The 11,307-nt window shown below is 41.1% G+C and overlaps 1 protein-coding gene across 2 annotated transcripts; it reads left to right on the top strand.

Moving 5' to 3' along the window:
* The first annotated feature begins 3,211 nt into the window (after positions 1-3,211).
* Positions 3,212-10,998, top strand: LOC111940162 (histo-blood group ABO system transferase 1-like). 2 transcript variants are annotated; one of them, XM_086864411.1, is made up of 6 exons: positions 3,212-3,353; positions 4,118-4,192; positions 5,085-5,153; positions 6,506-6,550; positions 7,847-7,981; positions 9,278-10,998. In XM_086864411.1, exons 2-6 carry the CDS (start codon positions 4,128-4,130, stop codon positions 10,002-10,004), a joined length of 1,041 nt encoding a protein of 346 aa, XP_086720537.1. In that variant the 5' UTR covers positions 3,212-3,353; positions 4,118-4,127; the 3' UTR covers positions 10,005-10,998. The 2 variants fall into 2 exon arrangements, with proteins under 2 accessions (XP_086720537.1, XP_086720538.1); XM_086864412.1 differs by lacking the exon at positions 5,085-5,153.
* The last annotated feature ends 309 nt before the right edge of the window (positions 10,999-11,307 follow it).

Raw genomic sequence — 11,307 nt, forward strand, 5'->3', positions numbered from 1 at the left:
GGTAAGAACTGGGAATGCCCCTTCCAAAGCACTCACAAATTGTGTGGGAATTCTCAGAGCTCAGGTGAGATCAGTTGAGAAGAAACACCTCTAACAAACCTAGAGGAAAAGAAATTAAATGCTCTTTGACTGAACAAGAGATCAGTATCTATGCTTCTTTCTCTCTTTCATTCAGCTAAAACCTTACCCCTTTGCTTTTCTGGTTCTCTCCCACTGGCTGGAAGCTCAGCTTTGTAAACAGCTGTGAGCAGAAGCAGTTCCTGCCCGCTTCTGTCGCTTCAGCTGAGCACAAGATTTCCCAGGATGCTAAAATGTCTCTCAGTACATTATCCTTCAAAGCCCAAGAGAACTGGGAACAGAATTAGAGGGAATAAATCTCCCTCTTTTTTCTAAATCTCACAGAAGGTGTTGCTCTGCTGGTGGTTGTTTGCTTGTTAATTTTTTTATGTGCTAACTAGCTATTTATTGTAGCACCATTCAGACTTTGATTTTTTTTCTTTCTCCAAAGTCACTGCTGTCTGTGTGACAAGGCATCAGACTAGAACTCAGGACATTTGTACTTTGCTGGTGGCTCATGATGGGTAGCTCTGACCAATAAAACTCTTCAGTTATCAGTGCCTTAGTTTCTCCATACATTAAATAATTATTGCACTGGTCTTGAATATTGAGGTTCCACAGAGAAAGTAGCACCCAAGCATTAGGTATCAGTAATATTCTAGGTGTGAAAGACACCATTCAGAGGGGAAATGCAAGTCCCTGGACATGCTTACAGCTTAGAGTGAGATACAGCCCAGAGAGAAGATCCCCAAATACAAGTGAGAATAGTGCAAATTTCCATGTGTGAACTACATGACTGAACTCCCAATAAAGTGAGGGGGGAGAGAGTCAACAGGAAAGAGTCTGGACAGTGTTTCACCTCATTCAAAAGGTTCCAAACTGTTTGGGATTCAATTTCCAAAACATGTCTCTTTTCAAACACTGCTGAGTGATCTTCACAGCCTTCAGCTCTGTATTTTCTGGGGTCTTCCAGACCTAGGAAGATGTCCTGGATACCAAAAGCATTAACAATCTGTTCCCTTCTCCAGAGGATTAAAATAAAGAAGATGTATCCCAGACACTTATGTGTGGCTACAGGACCTTCAGCTTTGTGCTGCTGGAAAATCCATTGCTTGGGAAAGTTAAGACTTCATCTCTGGAAATCTGATTCTCATAAGAAGTAGAGTGCAAATAAATGTAACCCACGCAGACAGTCAGAATGTTCAGGCCTTATTTCAAGGTATTGTCAAACAAAAAGAGAACACTGAAGCACTCCAGAAGAAATCTGTTAAGTTTTCAGGCAGCCCTGAATATATTTTTGCAAATAAATTCAGTTTCTAAGTTAATCCATGGAAATCTTGAGTTGTTCATTAAACACACCTTTAAGCTTCATGCGGAGTTAAAGATCCCAGAACTCACAAAGTCTGTTTCATGGAACTGACAACACACTTTTCTGGACCCTGATACACCTTGGAGTTACTTCAAAGAGAAATCTCATAGAGTTCATCACAGCAATAGAGGACAGAGCACGGGGAGGAAATGCTGTGATGTGATGTGATGTGATGTGATGAGTTTATAGCAATCAACTCTCTGGGTTTAATGCCAGCTAAATTTGATCAGGGGACATGGATCACTTGGGGTGGGGTGTTATTAACAGCATACTTGAAGACAGATTTTGTGTTTTGTTGTATTTATCGATGCTCTGATGAAATTCGTGTCAACAGCTGGAACTATGGATAGACATTTGGAGTTGTACCAAGTGTAATTAAAGTCATAAATAACCAATTTTGTTGTTTATTATTATGATTGTTTTATGTTGCTTAATAATATGTCTATATTTATTTATTAATACTTCTATATTTATTTATTAATAGTTATATATTTATTGATGTTGTTATTATTTATTTATTATTATTCTGGATGCCTACAGACCAGAATAGGAGGATGAAATTAAGAAAAACTGGGTTTGTAAGTCTAACTGAGGCCTGCTACACCCCCTCTTCCTGCTTCTCAGAAAGAGAATCAATTAAATTCACTGAGAATTAAATTAATTATCTTCAGGGATGTAAACAGCAATAATTCTAGGTGCAAGAGAACTCTGCAAAACATTTAATAATTTTGCATATGTGACCACTTCATTTTTATGCCTTATTTTCTTGTTTCTCCTCACCTACCCCTTCTTGAGCCTGCCTATTTCATTATTTCTCATACACCTTCTGTCTCCTAGCATTTTAAATCAAGAGTAAGCTTCATTTTCAGGCATGTATATCCTGTACCAGATTGGCACCAACAGAACAGAATCACCTAATGTAGATCTTGAATAATGCTTTGTAGACAACTGTATTTTCTGTATGTAAATGAAGATAAATTCTCAATGGAGTCACTCTCTTAAGCATCCTTTAGCTCTGGTGTATCTAAAGGCCTCCTTCAAGATTAAATTAATTATGAAATTACCTGAAAGTGTTTATTTCTCTCCTGTGACTACAAGAAGCGCTTTCATTTCAGTGTGGTTGGAAGTGTTATATTACAGGTATTTACCTCTAGGACAACTTTTACAAAAAAACTTCTTTTTGCCAAAAAGAAAAAAAAAATCTCTGTATTGGAAGTTTAGGCAGTTGTCTTCTTGCTCATTAGAGATCTGAATGTTGTGATGCCTTAGGATTTTAGCTTTTCTATTTTTTGTGTATTTGTAATCCTGAGATTCTTCAGTGTATAACTCTAAACTTCATATACAGTGTCAGCTGATGCTTTCCCATTTTGGTCAGACAAAACAATTCCTCTCTAGGCCTGGGAATCAAGGAAACCTCATTGCCTCAGGCCCTGAGAGATGGAAACAAAAGTGAGTTGGGGGGGAGCAAACTGGGGATAGATTACTTCATTACCTGAAGCTGTAAATGGAAGATTAACCCCTAATATGCAACTGGACCAAACTTATAAAAATGTGAAAACCCTTGACCTGTCATTCATTTTTTGGCTGAAGCCCCTGAGGGAGCTTTGTCTGCCCTAAATGCACCTGAAGGCCCTTCAATAAATAGAACTGTTTTTTTCAATAAATGGAACTCTGCCTTTAGGTAATCCATAAAGGCACCAGCTGCAGGGTTAGGGATGAGTGGCTGGGGCAGGTTTGTTGTTGTTTCCCCATCACTCAGGAGAGCACTCCCACAAAAGGTGAGGAGCAGGGTGGGGGCCCAGGGCTGACACATGGCTGGGACAGGAGGATCTGCTGTGCTGTGACACACACAGGTGTGTGAGCACAGCTGGGGCAGCGCAGGAGAACAACAGGAGCTGCTGAGCTGTGGGGATTGAAAGAACCACGGGTGAGTGTTGTGGATGGGGTTACAGCAGGAGGAGATGCTGAAGAGCAGCTGAAAGAGGGGATGGAAATATTGACAAACAATGCTACAGCCTTTTCAGAAGGCTGGCACAAAGGAAGATGTGGCTGAACTGCAGTTGAGAACAGACATGGAAAGGATGGAGAAGCTGACCTAGAGCAGCAGTGAGAGACAGAGTAGAAAGCCCAAGGAATCAAAGGAACCAAGGCCAAAAAGGAGAACTAGATGGAAAGAAAGAGAGAAAAAAAGAGAGAGAGAGAGAGAAAGATAGAGAAAAACAGAGAGAAAAAAAGAGAAAGAGAGAGAGAAAGAGAAAGAGAGAGAAAGAAAAGAAAGAGAGAAAGAGAGAAAGAGAGAAAGAAAGAAGAAAGAAAAAGAAAGAAAGAGAGAAAAAGAGAGAAAGAAAGCAAGCACTGGCTGAGGGAAAAATAAAACCTGATTCAGAGAAAATCTGAAATGAGAATTACTGGTTTGAACAATTTAAAATGGTTTACTGTACTGTTTTAAAATGAGAGCTCAGTTTGTGGCATATCTATTGTAAAGATGTAGTATGTATTATAAATACCTAGATGTAAAACCTCCTATCTAGAGAATGTAATTTTTCTCCATATTATGTCCAGACCTGCAGGGTAAAACAAAATTCAGTATTCAGTATTTAATAACTACAGTATTTTCTGCCTTTTTTGTGTGTGTTCTGAAGGTTTTTTTCCACTTTGCTCTCAATTCAGAGTTCACCATCTTTTTTGCAGCACTAAGGACATGGGAATCACAAAAGTACATGGACTGGCAATTCTACTGACAGCAGGAATCACTGGTGCAATCTGGTGGGTGTTTAACCTTTGATAATTATTCTTAATTAGCATATATTTCTATTGCCCAGACTGAGACAGGTTTCTTCTAACTACACTTGTGCAGATAAAACGTAAGAATTTACACAAAGCTAAATTCAAAATCCCCTTTTACTCAAAAGATAAAAGTAAGCAAGGTGTGGACACTTTTAGCCTCTCCTGTGAAATTCTAAAATGATGATTCATTCTGTATACTCCTGTGAGCCCCAGTGTGTGTTTTCTTGTTTACATCCCACACCTCTGTGCTCCAGACCAGCACAAGGACCCTGGCACAGAGCTGGAACTCTGTGGAGTGGATTTAGCTGTGTTTATTCTGCAACATGGTTGGTTTGAGTCTCCCTTGATTTTCATGATCAGGTGGGGTTAATTCAGAAACTGCTGGAACAAAATTGAAAATCTGCTCCAGCTGGAGGAATTAGGACAAGCTTTTCACCCATACAGCTTCTCTGCAGCAGAGTCTGGCACAAATGCTCACATTTTTGTTTAAATGTCCAGTCAGGCTGACATCAGAGGAGATCCCATGTGCTGGCCAGAGCAAAGTGATGCTGTGAACACCTTGCTTCAAGAGGCAGCTGCAGTCAGTTTCTGGCACCAGCTGAGACCAAGCTCTGCTGCAAAGCAGACACATTTTGTTTGGTGCAACTAGTCTTGGACAAATTAAATCATTCACAGATCCTCAGAGTTAACAGATCTCCAGATAACTTTAGGGTAAAGTTTCATTCGAAACAGCTGAGATTTGCATCACCACACTGATCTCACAAACGTGCATTCTGTCAGCTTTGTTTTATAGTTTCAGTCACAAAGGAAGTGGAGGAGAGGTTGATTTTTGTTTTTATCATTGACTCATTGCTTTCTTACCCTGTCCAAGGTACCACCACCCTTTTTCCCCAGCCAGAGACCGGGAACACGCAGCCTCCCCTGCAGAGGGTTCAGTACTGTAAGTTCATTATTCATGCCACAGATGAGGACAACACTCATCTGAAAAGACTCATTTTTAACCACAAGACAATGCTAATTTCCATTTTGGCACAAGCCATCCTGCAGTGCTCAGATTCCAGAGACTTTATATGGACAAATGTGAATCCATGAACACAGCTGCCCCAGAATCATGCAGTGAAAAAGCAGCTTAATCCCACAGGTTTGGACACCTAGAAGCTCCCTGTCCCTGTACAAGGAACATCCAGGCTTCCTCTGTATTCATTAAAAAAATGTGGGCCCTTTGGCATGTTGCCTACTCCCTCTGATGGTGCTGTCCACAAACTTGATGAGATTCTGGATATGGAATCAAGAAAGAGTTTAACCTGGTAGTTAACCAGACTGAAAGTTTTTGGGTTTTTAATACTTAGTTTCATTTAACTGAACCATATTTTATTATTTTCTTTTTTAGTCTTATGAATTACAATTTTCTTATTCCCACTGTTTTTTTCACTTCAGTTTCCCCTCTTCATCACTTCTATAGTAGAGACAGTTGTGTAATTCTCTAGAAATTCTGCTCTAAGGAGTCCTGCATATATGACTAGGGGAGAAATATTTAATGCCAATAAAGCAATATGACAAAAACTATGCATTCTTTTTGTAATTAATTTGAAATTTAAAATATTCCAGTATGAGACAGTATTTTCATACTACCACCCCCAAAAAATATTAATATGGCTAGATATCTTTCTGGTTTTGTGCACATGTGATTCTTTTAATGTCCCTCTATTAGCCCATTTAATCTGTTACTTTTAGTGTTTCCACTTTACAGAACCTGTTTTTCCTCGTGGAAAATCTAGGAATCAAGACTGGTGAACATGCATAAGCAATGAGAATGGAGAGCAGTGGCCTCTGCTCTGTGTCCTATGGACATAAACCTGTCAGAAAAATCCAGACTTTTTGCAAGGTGTTTGGCATTACTGGACCAGGCTCTCACTGTGTAGAAGTAAAACTGAATTTTCTGAGGATGCACCACAGAAACAGACATGTTGAAAATAATTTTAAAACTTCTAAATTTTTTAATTTAAATTTTTAATTTTTTAACTTTTTTAAAAACTTAAAATTTTAATTTGCATTCAGCTCTACTTAAACCAGCTGAGTAGTCTGTTAAATGTAGTTCACATTGTATATGAACTAGTATAAATAATATAATAGTGTTTGTGATGGAGTCTGACTGAATACTCACTGACATGGAATCACAGGGCAGTACTGCTGAAACACTGAAAGATCTCTTGTGGGGCTCATCTCTCAGATAAAGAAAATCCAAAACTTCTGTGCCATGATGGATTTATGTATCTTTTATTTCTCCCTCAGCTGCAGGAAAACAGACTTAGATGAAACATCTCTGCTGCTTCCATGGTAAGTGTAACTCCTCTGGCTTCATTAATGTGAAATCTCATTGTTCTCAGAAACACACGACTGACTGCACAGAAAGGTCAGGACAGCTGAGAGCAAGACTGGAGAACAGGAGAGAATGTCTAACTAGAAAAGCAGCTTTTCCAGAAACCATTAGAAATGCATAGATGAAGAATCTTCTATTTTTTACTTTCAGAAAGGAAACTGAGAAATTATGGTGAATGCTGAAAATATTTTACCTTAATTCATTTTTTTTATCCTCTGTCACCACTCATCTCAGAACCTAAAAAAAAAGAGGCCTTGGCTGATACTATTTCTAGTGGTAACAGTCAGCATCATGATGTGTAAAAGCCTGTGGAATGAACATTTTAGGTCACTGGGATAAATTATTTTCTGGAATTGCCTATTATAGAGCCATCTGCACTAAGAAAAAAAAACAAAACAAAATTTAAAAAATAGTAAAGGAGGTATGGATGTACTGGAGAGAGTTTAATAAAGGATCATGAAGGGCTGGAGCAGGTCTCCTCTTAGGCAAAGCTGAGAGAGCTGGGACTGTTCAGCACAGAGCGGAGAAATGTCTCACATCTGCTCTGGAAATAGCCTGGCTGAACTGATTAGCAGAGCTCTAAACTCCATTCCTTGTGGGAAGGGGATGTTCTCCTGAGTGTCAGAGATAAAGCAGTAAACAACACCCTAGAAGCATCAGGGAAATACCTGTCCATCATCCCAAAGGAATTAGGGAGTGCTCTGTCCTAAAGAGGAGGAGATCAACAGCCCAGCTGAAGAGCTTCCATCAACACACAGGGAGCGAGCAGAAGGAGCAGAAATGTGTGGTGAAATCAGAAATCTGTGGTGCAGTCAGAAATCTGTGGTGCAGTCAGAAATCTGTGGTGCAATTGCTGTCCCAGAATCAGGGTGGAGAGCTGCACATCTGGAACACAGCAGCGGAGGGCTGAGAGCTTTCCAGAAGAGCCAGGCTGGGAACAATGGGTGGATGTGCTGTGCTCTGTACTAAGGAATGGCTGGATTGTGAAAAGCTGCCTCTGAGTGACAGCCACGAACAGCTCAGGAGCTGGTGGGTGACAAGCAAGGACAGACACCTGTGTCAGGTATCTGCTCCAGGATAAGATGGCACACAGCTCAGATTTTGCTGACAGTACTTTCTTGACCCTTAGTGATTTCAAAGGGAGACTGGGATGATCAACTCAGAGGTAAACATCTGTGCTGAAGAAGCTTGTGTTTGTCTTCATGAATTTCCTGGGCCATCTAAACATTGCTTTCATTCCCAACCCCTTGCAGGAGACAGGATGTGCTGGTGTTGACACCATGGTTGGCTCCAATTGTCTGGGAAGGCACGTTCAACAGAGACATCCTGAATGCTCAATATCTGCAGAAGAACTTGGTCACTGGAGTGGTCACTTTTGCTGTTGAAAAGTATTGGTTTGTCATTTATTTCTTGTCAGTTAAACCTCTCACCTGGCAGTTATGCTGCAATACTGCTCATGGAGCACAAGTGAGAAACATTCCAAAGACTGAATATGAGCAGCTGTAGACTGGGAGAAATGTGACATGTGAGTGTCACCTTCCAAAGTAAGCCAACTGGCTGGGACATTGTTTGGAATAGGACAGAAAATATCCTTGGAAATACAGCTAGCATTTTGACCCATTGAAATAAAAATTCTAGCTCCTGCTACATTTCTAACAACAAGCCCTCCCTCTATCCTGCACTAAGAATTAGAAACATTCTCTAAAGGTGAGATTTTATTGGGTTTCCATAAGAGTTTATAGTTAAAATATTAGCTCTAGTAATATTATTAATCATACTGTTACAGTTTGTATGTTCTTGGGGAGGTTCTTTTTCCAGTTTCTGAGTAAAGAACCTATCCCTCTATCTCCACTTAGAGTAGCATCTTAGAGTTACACAGTGACTTCAGGTATTTCAAAGCAATCAAAACTATTTAATTGATGATTCTGACCCTCTCCTATGAAAACAGGCTGAGACAGTTGTGGTTGTGGAGCCTGGAGAAGACAAGGCTCCAGGAAGACCTTAGAGTTCCTCCTGTACCTAAAGGGGCCCCACAGGAAAATGGGAGAGGGATTTTTTACAAAGGTGGGTAGTGACAGAATGGGGGAGAATGGCTTTAAAGAGGATAGATTTAGATCGGATGTTAGGAAGAAATTTCTCACTGTGAGGGTGGGAGGCCCTGGCACAGGGTGCCCAGAGAAGCTGGGGCTGCCCCTGGATCCCTGGAAGTGTCCAAGGCCAGGCTGGACAGGGTTTGGAGCACCTTGGGATAGGGGAAGGTGTCCCTGCCCATGGCAGGTGGTGGAATGAAATGGTCTTTAAGGCTCCTTCCAACACAAACCATTCCATGATTCCCTGTTGATTCTAAATTCCTCTCTAGGAAGTTAAAATATTCCACTGCAGAAAGAGTGCCAGGGAGCAGGTAACAGGGAGGGATGAGAGGAAGCATTCACCTTTTCAACAGTGATGCTGGAGAGCAGCACTGGGTGGAAGGCATGTGTTCTGTGTGAAGTGAAAGCTAAAATGTGCTATAATGTGCACAGCAGCATGGGGAAAGGCTTGAAGGACAGCAGCTGAGCTAAATAAAGAGCACTAACATTGTAAGGAGCAATGGATAGAAAAAGACAAAGAAAATGAACTTGAAAAGCTGTCATTCTTCAGCAAGAGGAACCTCTCTCCATTCTTTTCCTTTCCATGTCTCTTAGATATGTCCAGTTCATAGAAGGGTTCATGAGATCTGCCAACAAGTACTTCCTTGCTGGGCACCACGTGAATTTCTACTTGTTCACAGACAGTCCCGAGAAGATCTCTCACCTTCAGATGGCCCCTGAGAACCACCTGTTTGTCATCCCTGTCCAGAATGACCGCAGGTGGCAGGACATCCCCACGAGCCGTATGGACATCATCAGCTCATACATCCACAGCCAGTTCCAGTACGAGGTGGACTATCTGTACTCCGTGGACGTTGATGTCCAGCTCCTGGCAGACATCGGTGTGGAGATCATTGATGCCCTGGTGGCAACCATTAGCTCCTGGCAGATCACTTCCCAGATCGAGAACAATGACCATGAGACACACCCTGAGTCACAAGCTGCCATCCCTGAGGGACACGGGGACTTCCATTACTCAGCGAGCTTCTACGGGGGCAGCGTGTCTGAGGTCTACAAACTGACCCGAGCCTGTTCTGAAGGGCTGATGGAGGACAGAGAAAATGGAATTGAGGCTTGGTGGCACCATGAGAGGCACCTCAACAAGTACCTTCTGCATCACAGGCCCACACGCCTGCTGTCCCCAGAGTACTACTGGGACACGGAGCTGAGCCCCAGCAGCATCCAGGTGAAGAGGATGTGCCCAGTGCGCAAGGACAGCTCGAGACAAGCTCCTGAAACAAAGAATGTGAAGCCTTTGCTGTTTACAGCCCCACTAAACTGAGGGCAATGGGCAAAGGAAGTTTCCCTCTGCACTGCACACATTTTCTGCATGGATTAGTCCGTAAAGTGGGTCTCCATAGCTAGAGACTACAAAACCCAGAAATTTCTTTTATTAGCAACTTCTTTTTCAACTTTCTGCTTTTCAACTGTCCTTTCATCTGCATGTTTACAAGCACAGGCTTCTTGCCATCCTAATAACATATCAAAATTGACAAGGAGATACTCAAAATGACCGTACTTAGGCATCTGAATAAAGTCAGTTTGAAAATTCACAAATGGTCCCCACAGATTAGGGTCTGCAATTATACTTGTCTTCTGCTGTCTTATATTATTTGCTGAAAAGATGTCCTAACAATATGATAATTTGAGAATTTGAATGATACACTACTAACAGGCTTCAATCATTTACTCATTAATTTCTGACAAAAGGCCCCTTCCTCATTGTTCAAGTTATAGAAATATCTGATTAATTAAAAACACGTGTGATTATACAAATCCTAAATGTATGTGGACTATCAAAAGAAAATTAGATTATATTTGAAGTCTTTCAACTTTCCTTTTTCAGTATTAGCTGTATCTTCAGCTACAGCAATATTTTAGCAATGTAATCATTAGCTGATTGACTTCATTAAGCTTTCTATTGCTCTCAGTAGAAATGATAGACAAATAACTGGAAATTATATACACAAGAAAAAATTGGGGCAAATCAATCCTGTGCCACAGCTGCAGTCATAACCCTGTGCTGCTGTGGGCCACTGGAAATGCCACAGGAGCAAGAGCAGGTCCATCTGTTACTCTTGTTCACTCCTGTCATGAACAGGTAACTTAGCTTGTCCAAAGAACCCCTGTCAAAGGGATCAGAGAAAGCACCTCCATTGAAATATAATGATGTAAAAATGCAATTTAACAAAGTTAAGCACAAATCAGAGCAGCAGGTAGCGTGGCTGACCCATACTTAGGACATGTGAGCAAACCAGGCTGTGCAGGAGGTTGAAGTGGATGTGACACTCTCATTTGTCTGGGTTGTACACTTGTCATAATATTTTATGAAAGTGTAGCTCTTTGCTCTTAAATCTTGCTTAGTATTTTAATGGTGTTATCTGCTTTACTGCAATTGTATTCCTTAAGAGTGGTTTCCCAGATTTGAAAGCAGAACAAGGAGGTAACATCATGCTCAAATGTGGTTTGTGCAAAGACTGGGCAGTAAAAGGTTACTGGAAAACGGTCAGACAAGAGGAATCTGTGTGCTATGAAGAGTTTTCAGATAAAGATTGGTGTGGAAGTTCAGCTGAAGCCTTCTGGGG

The sequence above is a fragment of the Cyanistes caeruleus genome, chromosome 27 (genome assembly GCF_971803275.1).
Source record: "Cyanistes caeruleus chromosome 27, bCyaCae1.hap1.1, whole genome shotgun sequence".
NCBI classification, from domain to species: Eukaryota; Metazoa; Chordata; class Aves; order Passeriformes; family Paridae; genus Cyanistes; species Cyanistes caeruleus.